This window comes from Alexandromys fortis, unplaced genomic scaffold (genome assembly GCF_014885135.2).
Source record: "Alexandromys fortis isolate MF-2015 unplaced genomic scaffold, M_Fortis_MF-2015_v1.1 scaffold_10, whole genome shotgun sequence".
NCBI classification, from domain to species: domain Eukaryota; kingdom Metazoa; phylum Chordata; class Mammalia; order Rodentia; family Cricetidae; genus Alexandromys; species Alexandromys fortis.
In genome coordinates this window covers 3,315,440-3,334,934 of record NW_026067895.1, presented here as the reverse complement: position 1 = coordinate 3,334,934, position 19,495 = coordinate 3,315,440, and the positions used below count along the sequence as shown (strand labels likewise).

Sequence of the window (19,495 nt, the reverse complement as noted above, 5' to 3'; positions counted from 1 at the left end):
GGGAGTTTGTTGTATGCCAGGCATTACGTGGAGTAGTTAGCATGACTTTGACTGACTGGTGGCATCTGCCTTCTCACTGAGGAAATTAATTCTTTGCAGAAGTTAATCTCGCGTGGAAAGGGCAAGAGCTACTGTCTGATTGCCGAACTACCTACTGCTAGGAGGGCACTGACCAAGTTGGATCTATGGTAGTTGTGACTGGGACAAAAGTAGCTTGACGCAGAACAGTGGCTGTCCCGTTAAATTTTAGTCACAGTTGACAAGCTCTCCCTCTGCGTGGGAATGTGAGTGTGTGTGTGAGTGGGGGGTTGTCAGTTAATGTCCACAGAGTTCTTAATATTCTTCAGGTCGCTGAATCCTACAAATTCTTCTAAAAAAAAAAAGGAGGATGGAAAATAACAAAAATGATTACATAGGCCATGTGATACTTATTGCCATAATTCTCCATTACGTAAAAGATAATAGGGATGGGGAGATGGCACTGTGTGTAAAGGTGGCCACCTCTAAGCCTGTGGCTTGAGTTTGATCCCAGAACCCACAGTATAGAAAGAGAACCGATTCCTGAAAGTCTCCCTCCATGCACGCATACCCTATAGCATGAGTAAACAATAGAATGTTTTTAAAGATCAACACAGATCAGACGTCAAGACTGAAGAATGTACTCATGTTCCGTGTCCGGTGCCTATTCGTGCACTGTGTTCTTTGAACGAGGCCCAGACTGTGTTAAACTATCCTTGGGTTTGTCTTCATTAGGTCTTCCGTTCTCAAGCAAGTCTAGCCTGTTCGATCATTACCTTGTGCTCTTCCATGCTATCAGCCTTAGGGCCGTGAGCTGGTTGCTTACTGTAACAACTGCATATTATAAAGTGAGAAGGCTCTCCTGTCCTGCGCACTGGAGAGCCCAACTCTTCGGCCAAACCACATTCTTTCCCTTAGACAACACCGCAAATGTGTACTTAATTCCAGCTAAGATTTTCCCAGATTCCCCACATATATTTATACAGAAGGTTGGATGTTGATCTTTAGTAAACTTCAAATTGATTGCCTAATCACGCGATGAAAGGATGGATGTTCCGGGGCCTTCTATTTTGACTCTGCTGTGTCTGATGGTGCAAACTGTCACTCAGAGGACAGGAGCTCCATAGTGAGCAGCCATTTTGTTGAGGAAGTGGAAACTCTCACCGTCTTACCACCGAGCTGTACTGACGTACTGACTCCGAGCATAGTGTTTCTTCTTACAGTTACATTTTCTGCCACCCACAGACTGACATCTTGTCTCCACACTGAGAGCGGGAGTGGCATTTGGCATTGGATGATCCCAAACCCAAGTCTCTGTCCCGTTTTTAGTACTTTGCCATTTTGATTTTGCTTTTTGAATTTGCTTGTGACTCTCTGCTTCCCCCATCTTTTTTTTTTGGTACAATGATTCTTACCTTGTCTTTCCCCAGTCCGTTTCTGACCTGGAGAGACGTACAGCATGTTATTGTCAGGACTTCCCGTGCGGGACATTTGAACGCTAATGACTGGAAAACCAATGCTGCTGGTTTTAAGGGTGAGAACTTCTTTCATATTCTGTCACAGGCAAAACATTTTTAATTTTTCCCCAATTTTAAACGGAGAGTAGGAAATGGAACCCTTCAAACAAATCTTTAAATTTTGTGCTCACACATGAAGAGCCCTTTGGTCTTCTAGAACATAAAAGACAGATTGACTTTTTTTATTAGAAGTATACACACATGGCAGATTTCCTGCACTTCCCACGCCATAGGTCAAGTGTTTAAAGATTCAGCCAACCCCCAAGTATAACTGGCCTATGGGACCCCCTAACTGCCTTAGTATTTGCTGTCGTTGATTCTCTGACTGGTGTTTTTAAAACTATGTGTTTTCAAATTCTCCATCTTTACTTCTTTATGTGTAATAACTGACACACATTTCTCACTGTGGTCTAGCAATCAGGCCATGCATTCTGTACCGTATTATTTTTACTAGCTTGAAGACTTCCGGAAGCAGAAAAGCAAGCATATTTTTATGAATAAGCCCAACGTGCAGATGAAACTTCCTACTGCACAGTCTCTTGAAGCTGCACAAGACACAGAACAAACACAGAGTGTTTTTCCTCGAGCTGCACAAGTTATAGATCCCTCTAGTGCTCTTCTTAACAGTGGCCATCATCTTTATTGTCGTGGATAATATATATATATCATAATAAATAGAAAGTAATTACATAAAGCGTTTCTAAAGATTAGTGTGTTTACTCAAGTTGCAAATGACCTGAATTTTAATCTATGGAGTTATAACAATAATTACTTTATGTGACAGCTACAGTCTCAAATTTTTTCCCGGATAATTTTAGATCATGACGTATCTCTTTTTGGGGAAAACCATATTCTGCAGTGTAGGGACTATGTTATCAGTGGCGGTTCTCCCTCGGACCACTGGAAACGTGATGAGTAATGCTGAGGAAACCGTTCATTTTAAGATCCCTAATTGTTCCACATGTAAACATAGCATCTGAGTAACGTCTACATGATATCATGCGTAGGAGCTTAATATTCCCTTAGGGAACTGTGTCCAGTATACTTAGCTATTTATGCCAAAACGTATGTCCTTTTAAAATTCTTTGCAGATAGCTCGTGGTAAACTCATCCTTAACCAGGACTTATGAATCTGTCACGTATTCAGCACTTAGGGCCATTTACTTAATGTTTTTGCATAATTCACCTCATCCTTAGAAAAAGAATAACCCTCTGCTCTTGAAGTGTGGTGCTTCCCTTGGCTGTCATGAGCAGCAAGTCAGTGTGCTGCTAAGCCTCAAGGACTATAAAATGCCTATAGTCGTTGTACAACTGGGAAGCCCATGTGAAGATGCCCCAATCTCAAACTTGCAATTGTATGGGCAATATGGGAATTTATTTGAAATTTCAGTTCTTCGAAAAAATAAAAATTAAAAACCAGAATATAAATTGCCACATGTATATTTCACATTGATTAGTGTCAGCCTGCTCCTACATCCTACAAAATAAGCCCATGAGCTACACTGGGGAGAAAGAGACCAGCATGTAACCTTGGCTGGAGTGGCCTTCCTAGCAGAAGGGGCTCACAGACAAAGCACGTTAACCTCAATGAAGCTGGAGAATCAACTTTAACCTAAATAAACTTCCTAGTTTTACTTACTCCTTTTTTGGCAACCTAAGAGGAGCAACTGGTTCCAATAAAGCACACAGCTCTTTGGAAAACCTCTGTTGGTTTTGGAGAGGGGAAAACAGGGGATTTAAACTAAATCAGCAGACCCAAACGTGGATTTCAAGGGACTGTACAGCTTCTGGCGAGGAGGAAATTGTATTTTACTGTTGCACGTGGCAATATTTAGTATAGTATTTCACTCTTCCCTTAGACGGCTGCCAAGGGTAACAATTAAAGTTCATTTTTTCATAGACGAATTATTCGGAATGGTCTGGGCTCCCAGAGGAATTGTTTTGTAATTTTGTTGATGGCAAGCCCCACATTTCATCTAAACATGATCATAATAAGATGAATTCTTTCAACTTTATTTTCTTTCTTATTCTAAACATTACTATCCCTTCCCAAGTGTCCAGCCGAGAAAAAGGGACTAGAGCCGAGGCTAGCAGGAGCAACCTTGCACAGGAAACGAAGGAATGCAGGTCACCAAGGCAGAGAAAAATGAACTGACTTTTTATGAAACATAAACTCCAAAGAATAAAAAGAGTTGATATTTAAGGAGATTTGTGCAGTGATAGCTCGGCAAGAATTCGTGGTTTAAATCAGATCCACCAGCAGTAGAGGCCTTGCTTTGTGGGGACTGACTTTTCCCCTTAGACAAGAAAGAGCCACATTGCCTGTGGTGAAACCCTTCCTTCACTGTGGTGCTGCCCCACCCACCCCTCTGTCTTAACACTGCATAAATATGTACATGAAATGAATTTGGAAACTTCTAGATGAGCTGGACATAGTGGCACATGCCTTAAATTCCACCACTTGGGCAGCAGAGGCAGATGGATCTCCAGGTTTGAGCCTGGTCTACATAGTGAGTTCCAGGACACACAGACAGACACACATATACACATACAAGAAAGGAGGAAATTAAAAAGGAGAGAGAGAAAGAGAGAGAGAGAGAGAGAGAGAGAGAGAGAGAGAGAGAGAGAGAGAGCAGTTTCACAGATTGTTAGTGGTCACCGCTGGAACGGGGATGTCAGTATCCATATCAGAATTTCCCTTTCTCATTGAGGAAAGCAGAAGCCATGGTTTGGATATAAGAAGATGTTATATTTACCCCGATAAATTCAGAAAAGCCAACATCCCAGTTCCTACAGCTGCAGCCTGCATATGCCTCTGTAGTGAGATCAGCCCACTGTGTGGGAAACCCCAAAGACAGTAGCCACAGTCAACACTTGGCTGCTGATGCTCCTTGACTTTTCATGATTTTAATTGAACAGGATTCTTTCCTGCTGCTTAATGATAGTAACAACAGAAGTAATAATAACCTGAATATAATTAAAATATCTCTTCCAGCAGGCTAGTTTTACAGAATGTATATAAGGAAATGAATGCACTCCTATATAAACTTACTAAATATCTATTTGTCCAGTTCATCTTGTGAATAATTCTAGTCAGTTTTTAGGTACCTTTGGACTATGTGCCATCCCCAGTAGTTACTTGAAAAGAATGCTATGAATTATCACACACCCATGAAAGACTCCACCTGAGAATGTGTGTGTAAATGGAAAGTCATTCTTAGAGCAGATGTGGGATTCTGTCTTTGAAGAACTGAAATGCAAACTCTAGTATCCCATTGCTGAGCAACATTTGCCAAGCCAGAAGATGACTTCAGCATTAAAGGGATGGCATTTTATCAGGATTAGTGCCCCCACATCCCATCTCTTAAGTCTCTTCTGATTCGTTCCCACTCTTTTTAATCCACAACCCATGTGCCTTTAAGTACACTGGTGAGTTATTAAAAAGAGCTTCCTCCACCCAGGTTGTTCTTCTGACAGAATTCAACATGTCTCTTCACTGGTTGGTTCCTAAGGATGCTTTGAGCACTTTCAGTCCTCCAGACAGACAGGAGAAGAAAATGTCGGGCACCATGGGCTAGCACAATTTATAGACACTGAAGTTGATACTGGTCTTTTGGTTTTGGAAGATAAGTTGTCACACTTATGTAGACTGGACTGGCCTCGAGCTCACTATGTAGGCCAAAGTGGCCTTGAACTTTTGGAAATCCTTCTGTTTCTCCTTCCTGGATACTGGAATTATAGGCATGTATCTCCATGCCTGACTGACATGGCCCTACTTTTAATCTCATTCTAACTCCTGACAATCCCCCCAGGTCACACTAGACAGAGTATTGATAGCTCTGTACTTGGCCACAGCAGGAAACAGCTTAAGGGCTAGAGCACCTGTCATGGGTCTGATGTGTATTTTCACAGAATCCTCTAGCATTGTCACCCAGAAGGCTGCCCAAGATGTTCATCCAGAGATTTTTCTATAATCTGGGGATCAGAGCATCTCTGGGGAAAATGACAGCTTGTCTTGGGCTCTCCTCTCCTCCACTCCCCTGAGGGAACCATAACCAGCCAAGCCTCTTGCAGTGCCCAGGCTGTGCTGCTGATTCTTCTCCCCGAATCCTGAGCTGGGCTTTTGAGGGTGTAGTTGTGAGTCTATGGAATGTATGACCATCTCTTTGAATCAAAGTATTTGTATTTGGATGATATGACTGTGTACAGTTAAACTCTCTTCTATCTAGGAACAGAAGTAGATTTCAGAGAATAAATTAGGACCTTCTGTCATCTTTACTAGGCGAAAGAATGAAAAAAAATGTCATTGAAACTCAAAAAAATGACCACTAAGTGAGCGAGGTTGCCACGCCCTCCATTTCACTGCCCTCCCAGACTATGTAAGTCTCTGTTTTTCTCCCAGCATGTTGCTGAAATCCCCCTGTCCCCACTGACTCTTTCCTGGACCACAACTAAACTACTAGATTTTTTTTTTTTTACTTCTAACTGGTTACCCACAATGGTTAAAAAAAAAAAAAAAACAATTGACAACCTAACATGACTTCTTAGTCTCTCAGATCTTAACTTTTAATCTTTTTTTTTTTACTTTTAATTGCCACCATTGTATTTCCATTGATAGGGAATGGTAGTTTTAAGATACTACAATATATTTTTAGCAACTACTTGTCTTTCAGTTTGTAATGCTTATTAAAAAGAATTAGAAGTACTGAATCCATTAAGCATGCCATGTGTTAAATCCAAATGAAAAGTTTGTATTTGGTTTATTTTTGTTTTGAGAGTATGAAGTGATTTCTAATGTGTTGTCACTTGAAAGGGTAAAACTCTATTTATTTTATTGTTTCACTGTTTAAATAATAATATATTTCTACTACTTGCTTGTAGATTATCTGTTGAAATATGATTTATTTCACCATGATGTTTGGATGCACAATGCTTTTATGTTTTTGAAGAAAGGTCAAAATGGCTTACTATTCCTCTGACCAGTGTGAGCAATGGGGTTAGAATCAAATGTGGGAGTCATGTTAGGACCCATTTGTTGAAGTGGATGACTATTACTGGAACATGACTAGACACGTATCATCCTACTGACGAATCTGCTTACTAAAGATACCACTTAATTGTTTCCCTCGTTCTGTGGTTTCTAGCGTTGTGTTCATTGAACTTACATTCTTCTCATATTTATTGATTCCAAGTCCTTGTATTTATTGACTATGGTGTATGCGGGCTTATCTTTTAGCTCATCTGCAGAATGAAGGGGCTCACACGCTGCAGGGGGTAGAGGGTCTGGCCTTTATTTTTTGATCTGGTGGATGATTTGCCTAGACATCTAGATGGTAGCACTAAGTCCCTGACAGGAAACCCTGCTTACCTGGGTTTCGATTAAGCAGGTACTTAATCTAAATTCTTGTCTCTAAAATGTTCTTTTCCTTTTGGGAATAGCTAACTACTGAATGTGTGGAGGTTACAAAACGTTTTTGGAGACTAAAGAGATGTCTTCTCCATGTTGATCTTCCACTGAGTGGTAGCGTTATATTGGTCCTGCTTCTGTCAGCCATGCTTTGCTTCAGTTTTGTGTTCTTATGGGTTTCAAACACACACAGTTTTTGTACTTAAAAACCCACCTTCGGGACTTTGAATGTAACTCTGTGGTAGAGAGCCTGCCTAAGATGTGTAAGAGCATGGGTTCTAGTCCTGGATGGCCCATATGTGCAGTTCTCCCCTCCCCACACTCTGGTTCTTTCTCCCTCTCCTCCCCTTTGTCTCTACAAAGCAGAATTAAAATTATGGTTACATAGTTTGCCTCTATGCCAGATGGACTAGTTATTTGCAGAGAGTTATAGGAGGGTTTTCTAGGTTTTGTTACACTCTTAATAACTAGATGTCATTGTCTCTGGTTTTTGAAGATACAAGTCCAGGATTTGTACCTTGGCTTTTGCAGAATATAGGAGCTAATAATAAACATAATGGAAAGGCTGAACCAAATAAAAAGTGATCGAAAATAGAAAGTGACAAACATAGAAAGAGTCCTAAGACTCTATTTCTGTATTATCTCTGTCCCCTGGAATAAAGATAAAGACACATAAATATGCCGTCACTGAGAATGTTTGGGGGTTGAAATTAGCTAACTGACCTCAACCAGGCTAGAAAACTATATGATTTCTAATAACTAATGTATCTTTAAACTTTTTATCCCTTAATCCTATATCAATAGCAACACAACTCTACTTAATTTTCATATTGTAATGTTTAAATGTCACTTTGAATTCAGTCTGTTAAATCTCACAAGTTCTAATTAATTGCACCTATGTAAATAAGAAGTGATACGAATCTGAAAAGAAATTTTAAAAACTTTCTGACTCTTTAGCTATTAGTATGCCACATAAAATTGCAAGCAGAAAACTTGGTTTGGCAATGTGCAGAAGCTTCTAGGCTTCAGAGAGCTACATCTTCGTGTCATCCCCCGAAGAAACTAAATTACTACTTCAAGAGAGGATGAACTGATGTCCCTGGTTATTTTCAATTCTTTCAGCACAGGTGTTCGACTCTCCTTAAGAACAGTAGATCATGATGTTTTGTCGTGACGGTTGACATCTCAGGCTACAATAAAAGCTATCAGGTTTTGATCCCCAAGATTTGAGAGTCGTTATCAGTGGAATCCTGCGCTGGTCTAAAATGCATGAGGGCTGGAAAATAATGAAAGGGATTCCTTGAAGCACTGATTCTGAATCCAGTTCCAAAATAAGGTGGAAAGAATTAAAGCCAAGATACGGTCCTATAAGAACAGATTCACACATGCCATCAAGAGACTGTTTCGAAGTTCAGCAGTCCTTATTTGAGGTTTTCTTTTTTTTTTAATTATTTATTTAGCATGCGTGCCTGCACACACACCAGAAGAGGGCACCAGATCTCATTACAGATGGCTGTGAGCCACCATGTGCTGGGAACTGAACTCAGGACCTCTGGAAGAGCAGGCAGTGCTCTTAACCTCTGAGCCATCTCTCCAGCCCTTGAGGTTTTCTTTTTATCCCAAACAAGAAACTCATTATTCATGGTGGTTTCAAAGTATATACCACTCAGGCAGACAACCTGGGATTGAACCTCAGTTTATAAACAAATTAGTATATGTGGTCATCTTCATACATTCTTACCCACTTTACTGAGTTAAACTTACATGTAATGAAGTTTTTATTTTACATGTCCTGCTGATGTGTTTTGACAGAGATAACGCCATCACCCCAGCAAGATCTAGACAGCTACGAATGCACTAAAACTTCTTGTATGCCTTCATTTTTCTCTGTACTGCAACCACACAGTACAGCTATTGATCTGCCTGGCCTCTGTCACTGGAGGTGACATGGTCTTGAAGATTCTATATTAATAAGATTAGTTGAGTATGGCTTAGTTGAGTGTGGCTTCCTCCCTATCTCTAATGTTTTCAGATACCTTTATTCCATTAACTATGCCATGAGGCCATTTCTTTGGACGACTAAATTGTATCCTTGTGAATGCCACCAATTTCTATTCTCCTTCACTTTTCCATGGGTGACTTTTCTCGTGTGAAGTTTGGACTCATGAGAAAAACTGATATGGACAAGTCTTCGTAGACATTTTTTTTAATCATTAACCAACCTCTTATTTTAACTGAACCCTGAACAGGAGGCAGGGGTGGAACCAAATGACCAACAAGCTGTAGGCCATTTCAGGTGAAGCAATAACATGTACAAGACTGTCTATCAATACAATGAAGCAAGCAAAGGGAATAGTAAGAAAAGTGGTAGCGTTCAAAGAATTTAGCACTGAAGCCTGATAGTATACACTGTCAGAGGCAGAAACTAAAAGATCATTAATTCCACCACCTGGACTATATAATGGAACTCTGTCTTTAGAAAGAAAGACAAAGGAGAATTTGGTACAGTTCTTCCCCCATAGGTTATTACTTAAGTAAAATTACTTATCATCTACGTGTTGTTCATTATTCTAATACAACGTATTCAGTTGATAGTCTGCTCATGTCTTTGGAGTTAAAAGCTGGGCTTGTAGAAATTGAAGTACATGAATCAATATTCTTAGAAGAGTGAGCGATCTGTATCTGATTGTCGCTATTATCACCTTCCCATATTAGCCTCCGTCCTTTTTTATTGGATGTGTGTGTACACACACACACGGACATGCATCTTCTACAACACATGTGTAGATGTCAGAGAACAGCTTGAGGAACCCTGTTCTTTCCATTATGTAGGTTCCAGGGATGAAGTCAAGTGGGGACTGAAGTCAGTGGTCAGGCTTGGAGGAAATCCTTGTTACCCACTGCGCTATCCTGCCAGCCCCGTCCCCACTACTTTATAGCTACAGAACTCCTATATCCTGATCTTCTCATTGTTTTTAGCTGCTATCTCCCATCTGAGATCTTGTTTTCATTTTATATTTTCAATGACTTTGGGTTGATGTTTCTAGATAAATGATTAGCCTCCTTGTTCGTGCTTTCTGCTTTACATGTGATTTCTTGGGTATTGAGACATGGTAAACAGACTCCAAAGTGTTTAAGAGGAAAAAAAAACCTAATGGTGCTGATGAGTTAATTCAACCCCACGAATCAGAAGTGTAAATAAATATGATGGCAGGGAAGGAGATTCTGAGGGCTTTAAGGTCGTAAAAATTCTAAAAACAAAAACTTGTCATAAATGGCGCCTTGGCTTGTTAGATCACACAAGTGCTTCCTGCTGTTTGTGTCTTCTCAGCACTGTACTGGGAGAAACAGCTTTGAGAAAGCCGCAGCTCAGGCGAAGGAAGAAAAAGGGCTCGGAGTGTGATGAAAAGGCAGGTGTGATATGATAAGGAAAACAATTTCAAGAAATCTGAGAGCAAAGCTGGGGACTTCTCTTTTGATTTGAAGTACATTTGTGAGCCACCAGAGTGAGTTGGGTAATAGCAATGACTTCAAAGCAAGCTGATTCTAGATGCTAATCTGATGTCATTTTTATTTCCCGAGTTACTGGTATGAGTTCATTGGTTCTATGAAACGGCCTACACATGACATGTACATAGCAAATGGGCAAGTTCCCTGGCAGTGACTGTTTTCCATTATCTTAGTAAGTGGTTATGTACTGTTGACCTCAAGACTTCTGACATTCGGAAAAAAAAAAAAAAAAAAAAAAACCTGTCGTCTTCTGTTAATGTCCTTCAAGATGAGGACAGTCACAGATTTGGGATACATAACAATCTCTGCCAGGCTTGCTTGTTGTTGTCTTAAAGGATATTTTTTGAAATGGATTTTTAATAAGCCCACAGTAAAGGACATGGTAAAAAAAAAAAAGATTGCTTTTATAGAAATGGCAAGCCAGAAAATGGGCTTTGAGACAGCCTCACAGATTTCCTTTGGCCAACATCTCTTTAGTTCTCGCTGCTCTGAAGCATAGCCTTCAGAAGTCGCTTAACTTCTGCTGTCTGAATTTTTTTCTTAACATACAGCTGTAGCCTTTGGGTTCATCGTGTGATTTTTGCAAATATTTAAGAAAATAGGTCATTTCAGTTCTCATCTTGAGTTGGTGTAAAATTGTTAGGCAGCTATACTAATAAGAAATTTAGAGTTCATAATGACCCTGGATTCTACTCTGTGTGTGTGTGCACTAATGTACATGTGTTTTGAAATTCTCAGAGGCTGCAGTGCACCTGCTTTCTTAATACAGCAGTTTTGTCTAGAAGTTGTTTGTTTCCATTTTGTCCTTGGAGTTACCTTCAGATCCCAGGCTTCATGTCCAAGTTTGTCCCACACTCTAATGATACGTACCCTGGAAGCCTAAAATACTCACCGTGTTCCAGGCGCATATCCCTTGACATTACAGGACATAAATAAATATCACCAATGTCCTATGAATATTTGATAGGACTTGCCTATTGGTCAAGCAGGTTGTATACATGCAAAAGGAAGTCAGGCTGAGTGGTTGAGTAGGAACTGAAACCTGGCCTAGAGTCCACTCCCCAAGTCATTAGAGTGAGAAATATTTATGTATTCATAATGTCACTCTGTAATGTCACTCATACTAGCCTTCCCTTTGCTTCTGTCTTGACTTTCGCAGAACCTACTCATCAATAGAGTAATCTATCCACTGTTGCTAACTTATAGCTAGTTCATCACTGCTTCTATCACTAGTTCTCGACACGACTTGAAGAAAAGTCTCCAATTTATTACTATTCTTCCCCGATTTTGTATACATTTTACACTTTTATACTGCCAAAATGAGATCAAGACTTCATTAACTCAAATACTCATTATTTCATTTGGGGTCCAGTAGAACCACATTCCTGCTTAGGTAGAGAGTCCTCAGAAACGGCACCAGGAGCAGCGTCAAGAAGGTGGAGCAGGAGGTAAAGGGCTCTGTGGGAGGTTTTTAGTGATGGCATCAAGCTGTCTCGAGCTATCTTCCCTCCAGATCATCTTTTCTACAGAAAGGGGTCTGAGCACAGATAGAACTCTAAGTATGGGCGGAAGACGAGTGAAGGACAACGCTATGGCCGAAGTCCCTGTGTGCCTGTGTGTGCTCTGGGATCCGTGTTCCTGGCACATGCTGCACGCACCGCTTACACGTGGCCCATCAGGGTTAAGAGCTGTAACTTGCTGTGTCCACACTATGACAGGTGTCTGGGTACTCTTACTGATTCAGGGTTCAAGAAGATGACCGAGAGGCAGAGGAGCCCTACAGAGTCTCTTTTCCAAATGATTCCATAGCTGATCTTTTTTTTTTTTTTTTTTTTTTGGCAATTAGAGAAACTGATATTGGTGCATATGGCTTTAACACAGAGCAGATCCCAAGTTGCAAAGGTATCCTGAAGATTAGTCTTCTGCCAGTTCTATGCCTGACTTCCTAAGGCTACTCCAGCTAGCTGGCAGGATGGAGTAGCATGCCAGGCAATCACACTGCAGAATCCATGTGGATACATCTGCTGTGAAATAAATAGTTCCAGACTTCTGTTTCCCTTCGAATCTTAATTCAGTCTCTTTACACGTGTTCACATCTTGCTAGCCCGTGGCATTTCAAAGCCATTTAAACTTCCATCACACAACCCTGTGATGGCTACAACAGACTTCATTTTATAGGGTTACACCACAAGAGGTGCTATGCCTTGAATTTCCCGTTATCCTCGAAAGAGCCAAAAGGAGGAATATCCTGGCGGTTCACAAGTGCGAAATTGCTTCTTAGCTCTCGGTGTCCATCTCGCATCTGTGCATGCCTGCTTAGACCTAATGAAAAAAGAAAGCCTGTCCCAAGTATGATTATAAAATAAAGTCTCTTTTCCAGCTGAACCTCTTCCGGGGGAAATCCCCTGTAGAAGTGACTGAAGAAGGTCATTTCTCAGCAAGAATTGGGGAAAGCATGGCGGGCCAGATGTTAGACTACTTTCCAAGCATCGCCTATTTCTTTTTCTGTGCGTGATATTTTAACTCATTTTGAAGAAAAGAGCAGTTTCTATGCAGTTCACTCAATTATCTGAATAACTTAGCTGGAAAAATTACTGTGTGTTCATAAGCAAAATAATCAGTATGTGTAGAAGAAGTTCTAAAGACTTAATTGTAGGGCCCACGCCTTTACACATGTTCTTTTAATATCCATGAAAATTGGTTTCTTCTGCAAAATATGAGCAACATATCCTGTTAATAGGATTGTTAAGATTTTATTAGTTGGCACACAATAAAATACATATGTTTTAATTTTTCCCTCTCGTTTACAAGTTCATCTGTGTATGGGTGTTTTTCCTATATGTATGTCTGCTCACCATGTGAATGCCTGGTGCCCGCAAAGGCCAAAAGAGGGCATCAAATACTCTGGGACTGGAGTTACTGACAGTTGGAAGTTATCATGTGTTTGCTGGAGACTGAACCAATGTCCTCTGCAAGAGCAGCCGATGATCTTAAATGTTTGAACCGCCTCTCCAGCCCTGGGTGCAATATTTTTAAGAATCATATTTGATGCATAAAATTCTTCAACTTTCAAGGCAGTGTAATAACTGAGTCCAATTCCTGAGTCACTTTCGTACATTGCCATAATGGTTTTGTTTGTTTGTTTGACCTCAACTCAGGCAAGCTCTGACTCTATCCTGATAACTTGTAGAATTGCTGCCATAAGTAATGTGCATCTAAAGAAGGAATCATCTAGGCTTGAAGTGGGTGAAATAACACACACACACACACACGTACACTCTAATTCATAAAACCTTACAGTGCTTTGATAGAGAAGAATTATCAGTATTCAGGATAGCACACACCCAAATCTCAGCACTTTTGCTACCGAGGGAAATGTCACTGTGTCAGTTACTCGGCTCTCACAGCAGGAAGACACAAGTCTGGGAGCCAGACAGGCACAGCAAAACTTTCCTTAAGCCTTGGATCACAGGCCCTTGGAGTACATTTTTAATCTTGTTCTCATCATTGTCTAGAGACAATCCTATTTTCCTACAAATAAGCAAAACTATCATCCAGATATGTCCTGTGCTGTTCTGAGCCTCCTCAAGCTAGTGAAACAGTTTCCCCACCTCTGCTTAAATTATTTCAGCACCTTAGAGAAATCATTTGCTAATCACAACCATGTTGGGAACAAGTAAATGAGAACTAAGCAGAAAAAAAATAATAATTTGACTTTTTCATCCTTTGCATTTAGAGAATTCTGCAAGTTAAACAAACAATAAATGTATATTCCTACATATGTGTCTATAATGAACTGTATGGATGTGTACATACGCACATGTGCATTATGTGTAGAAGAGAGGCCAGAATGTTTTCTAAACTCTCACTATTCATCTCTATAATGATGGAACTCCATACAGCTGCTGAGCAAGCCGATCTCAAGGGGAACTTTGAAAGGCAGCTCCAGCAGACAGCCAAGTGTCTGGAAACCTTCCCCATGCAAGCTGTCAGTAGCGCTGGTGACGGCTGGCATGTTTAGATCCGGTTGGAGTTGTTACTAGAGCCTGAGATTCTAGGGAAAAACAAACACGAACCGTGCAGTAGAGCGCAGGTGCCGGCTGCTCTGTTGTCCTGCCCCTGCTGGAGCCTGCACTTTGTACCATGCAGCATAAAAAGGTGTTAAAACTGTCCTTCTACTTCCCTAAGAAGCTTTTGAGACTTTCACATGGGATCTGTGCTAGAGACCTTGAGGGGAGTCAGAGAAGGAGAGGAGACAAGGAACTCAGCGGTGATGCTGAAAGCATCTGTCCCAGATGCTCAACTGTGGCATTCCAACATCAGGACCATGAAGAGCCTCGGTCACCACCTTCTTACTCTCAAATCTTACATATGATATTTTCATATTCTACTGCTCATTTTTTGCTTGAAAAGAGCAGTAATTAGATACTGACATTATGTACACGGGGTCTGGTAGCCTAAGACAGTGCCCCAGCCCATTTTAGGTACAATCCTCCTCCCCTCCCTGACATTTGGCACTATCTGGTTAATGGGTATAAGAAGTGCTCCATAGTGGGGAACAGCTCTTCAGAGAAGGAGGTGTACATGGAGGATCCAAGAGCCCAAAGGGGCTAGGACTACAACCACTCCAAGTAGTTCTTTGATCTTTGGTTCAGATTTCTACCCATTCCAAAGTCAAGCACCCTCTCTGTGATTTCCTTACAGGTCAATTGATGGCATCAGACAGTCTTAGGCGACCTTCATTTCTCCCATTGTGGGTCCTCGCCATTGTTTTCTGTGGTACTTCCATTCAGCCCATCCCTGCTGACCCCTCTTCTCCAAGCCACCGATTCTGGTGGTTCTGGTTTCATTGCTGTGCCAACGAGCTTCATGTCTATCTCATTGATTACTTAATCAGGAGGCGCAGTCCTGGCACCTGCATCTATCCAAAGCCTCCACATCTATCAAAGCACCAGCAGATGCTTTATACTTAGTAGACCTCTTGACTGCACATCTTAGCTGCAGAGAGCTTACTACACACCAGGCAATGACAACTTCCTTTACAACCATTGTCTCTTTGAATGCTTTCTTACTCTTTTGAAATACTCTTATACTTGCAGTAATTATACATTTTGAATCTTTAATTGCTTCTCCTGATGTCTTAACATTGTTGCCTCACCTCACGGTTGACTGAGAACACAAATCATTTTCTGTTTCTTTTGTGCTCTCCCTGTTCGAGGTAATGTCAAATAGACAGTAGATTTCCACAACCCTTCTAAGTGGTATGATAATTCACTGTGTCAATTATGAGCTTCTGCGGGCTCAGTACACCTTGCCCTTGAGACTGGAAGTGTTTGGATTGGGGAATCTTTGCCTATATGTAATACAAGGGGAGAAGGGCCAAGTGTAAACAGGAAGTTAGTTTATGTTTTCTGGAAACCTTACACATGACTCAAATGTAATCATACACATCATAGTGTCCCTGCATTTTGACGCTTGCGTGAGATCAAATTCGGAATTTCCCACAAACCCAGTGTCTCTTCTACAAAGTTCAGATTTTGGAGCTGAAGTTTATATTTGGGATTTGGGGGTTAAGAACATTTATTTTGTATTGGTGAAGTACACCAATCAATCAACACTGAAATCAGCACCGCAGACAGTCAGATACTTGAGCCCATTTGTCAGCCCTGTTCTACACATCAGTGATGATGTTCCACACAGCAAGCACAGTCTTGCTTCAGGTTGCTAAATGATGCCTGGTGAGGGACAGCTCTGCATCACCCCTCCATGACAGCTCTTGATCAGTCCAAGAATGGTGATGCATTCCTCAGGACACAGAACTTTTGATTTTCAAAGTCAAGATAGAAGCTGGCATGGTGGTGCATGCCTTGAATCTAGCATTTGGAAGGCAGAGGCAGTTCAGCCCTCTGAGTTTGAGGCCACTCTGGTCTACAGAGCAAGTGTCAGGACAGCCAGGGCTAAACAGAGAAATGCTGTCTCAGAAGTAAATAAAAAAGAAATGAAGGAATGAATGAAACCTAGGCAAACGTGGACACTTAGTCTCTTCGGAGCCCTGTCTGGAGAGAGTCCTCTCTGGCTTCACCGGAAACTGTCCGCTGGACCCTCCTCTTAGATTTGGAAGGCATTTATGATAAATGCCGCTCACTCTATTTGCACTCCCCGTCAATCACAGGTAAATGATCAGATTTCTTCCAAGCTCATATGGAATGCCTGTGTGTTAGATGTTTGCTGTGTGTGTGTGTGTGTGTGTGTGTGTGTGTGTGTGTGCGCGCAGGCGCACACGTGTTAGCACTGGATACCATCAAGCATTTTGCACATCTCACAGGTGGTAGCAGAAAGGCCCTTAGTCACTTCAGAAAGCTCAAAAACTTAACAAAAAGNAAGTCTGGATGGGTGAGTGTTCAGCCAGTGTCCCACTCTGGAGAGGATGGCAAAGGGCTCAAGCCTCTGCCAGCCACTGAGCCAGGCAGTCTTGTGCTCAGAAACATCATTTCTTTTTCCTTCCTGCTGAAATGCCTAACTTTCTTTGAGGTCTGCTTTTGTGGACCACTGTCTAAAGCCGTTGCTTAAATTAGCAGAATCTGCTTTCAGGTCACATGATCGCTTACTTGCGCGCTCAGTGATTAGCTTCTCTCAGCACTTCTGGTCCCATCAGAAAATGGAAATACACCTGCCAGAGAGAATTATCAATCTTCCTGACTTCTCTTGTCCATTTGACCGTGCGAAGCCAGTAAGCCTTTAGATAACTTTGAATTAAAACTCATTATGCTTCCAGAACAGGACAGTGCCACTTCTAGTGAGCTGAGCTGCTTGAGAGAGGCCTTCTTATGAGGTCTCCATTGCTGCCTCCCACATACAAAGACAGAAATGGGCATGCAATCCAAAGGGATGCGTGCAAGTGATGCAAGTTATTCACCTCCTGTCTCCCCCGCATGCTGGAGTGGAGCTGGCCCTTCCTCGCTCTACCAAGAAATACATTTGTTCTCGGGTCTCTACTTAGGCAACGTTGCTTCAAGATTGTCAAGGACTTTTCTGCACATGCCTTATTTCCTCAGTCACTTTAGAATTATTTTTTGAATATTAACTATTGCTGTGTTGGGAGTGGATCTTTGCTAGCCCTGCTCTTAGGCATGGAAGTTTGTGGTTGAGATCCCTAATTGTATCCATGTCAATAATACCCTGGTTACAAAAGTTTTGTGTATCCCACAGGTGAATTCTCCTTGATCTGGTGAAATTACTTTCAGGCTTACGTTTTGTTGAGTTTGGCACGAGATATATGCTAAATAAGTATCCCTTAGCAATAGAATAGCCCTACCACAGCCAGCTGTGTGCACGATGCCACCACGAGCAATTCATAAACTGTGTACATACATTGACTCGTAAGTAAATTTCCAAAGTTATTGATAACTTCCAAAAAGTCAGAGGGGAAGAACCCAACTTCTTCATTCCTATCACAGTTTTCTAATAAGACACCACACCTCTGGTGAATACATGACTTCATGCCTGCTCTGCTCCTCCAGCCCGTAAGTGTTTGCATAGACCAGATACCCTGTAGCCAGCTGGAGGCTGCACCCTGCAGTTCTGAGGCTCGTGAGTGGGGATAGGCAGGCAAATGAACTCACAGTGGTAGAAAAACAAAATCAGTATTTCTGCATGTGAGGTGATTTTGAGTATGAAATTCTTACAGTATATTTTTTAAAAAATCATTGTTGCTCCCAAGCTACTCAGTGTTATTATTTTCCCTTCCTGACAGCACATTTGGAAACAGTTTGTCTGTCTAATGCATTCACGGTCTAATTAGTCCCTCATCAGTATTTACCAACAAAACAGATAACGGCCTATCGAGCTACATGGAGTTGATGCATTGCCAACAAGAAAAATTAACAGATAGAATAACTGACATCATATTTTTCTTCAGCTGTGTCCCACTTCTATAGACAGATGCACAATTCTGAGTATTTCCAAATATTAAAAATCTCCATTACTAACTCAACAATTTTGTCTATCCAAGTTTTCACCTTTATTAACTCTAGTCTAATGTTTTCTTCTGTTAAAATATGGCTCCTTGGCCTTCTTGCTTTACATCGGGTTTGAGTGCTTCATGAATAGACGGTGGCCCTAGAAGGCAGGAATGGAATTGGAGTGGAAAACCAATGTTTAGCCTTCACAGTGACCTGAGGTGCTTTCCTACTTAGCCCAAGAGGCTGCTAACGGGCGGGCGTGAAGTGGTGGTGGTATTTGATGACTTTTTTTGTTAAGCTCTGTTGTAATGGATGTTACCTGGCGGGTTATGGGGTGGGGGATGGATACGCAGGAACAGAGTCAACGGAGCTGAACTAGGTCCAGTGGTCTCGTTGAGAGATGCTTCAGGGGCTTAAGTGACATCCAGAGCCTTTGCTCTCCCCAGCATCCTCCCCTTCAGACCCACAACACACCAACCAAGTCTTCAACCTTATTACCGACCTGAAGTGAAATGATAGTTGTGCTAGTTTAAAACCAGCAGATTGGGGGAATACTAGACTAAATTTAGGGGGGGGATAAACACTGTTGAATATGTGTAATAAGATGATATTGGGCTTGTGGGTGATGGTTACAGAAGGGAGAATTCACTAAAGACTTCCATCACTCCATTTCCTTGACTTTTTTTTTAAGAGTCCTTTCAAAATAAAATAAAAAATAAAATAAAAACCTTGTTGATGAGCCTGCAGTAATAATTGTCCATATTTATGGGACAAGTGTAGCATTTTAATATGTGAATATGAGTATGAATCAAATCGGGATAATTTAGATTCTTCTGTCTCCTTATCATCCTTTTGTTTGGAGAGTCTGGATGCCCTCCCCCTTATAAAACACATTATAGGTTAGTGTAAACTGTAGTCCCTGACTGAGGACTAGAATTCTACCATTTTAAGTTCTCCTGTTAGCTCTGTACCTCCCCTTCTCCACCCTCCCTGCCCTCGTCCTTCAGATGCACTCCCACGTGGTATTTCTCTCATGTTCAATATTCCTCTTTCTGTTTTTAATAACGTTATGTAACTGAAGC

The 19,495-nt window shown here is 41.3% G+C and overlaps 1 protein-coding gene across 4 annotated transcripts in view; it reads left to right on the top strand.

The window, feature by feature from the left end:
- Pcsk5 (proprotein convertase subtilisin/kexin type 5) overlaps positions 1–19,495 on the top strand; it is a 411,377-nt gene that overhangs the window by 223,296 nt on the left and 168,586 nt on the right. For all 4 annotated transcript variants that reach the window (XR_007594733.1, XR_007594738.1, XM_050158819.1 and 1 more), the window contains exon 10: positions 1,449–1,552. Coding sequence is in view for 2 of the 4 variants with exons in the window: in XM_050158819.1 (XP_050014776.1) it covers positions 1,449–1,552 (104 nt within the window). In the remaining 2 variants the exon portion in view is untranslated. The remainder of the gene's footprint in view (positions 1–1,448; positions 1,553–19,495) is intronic.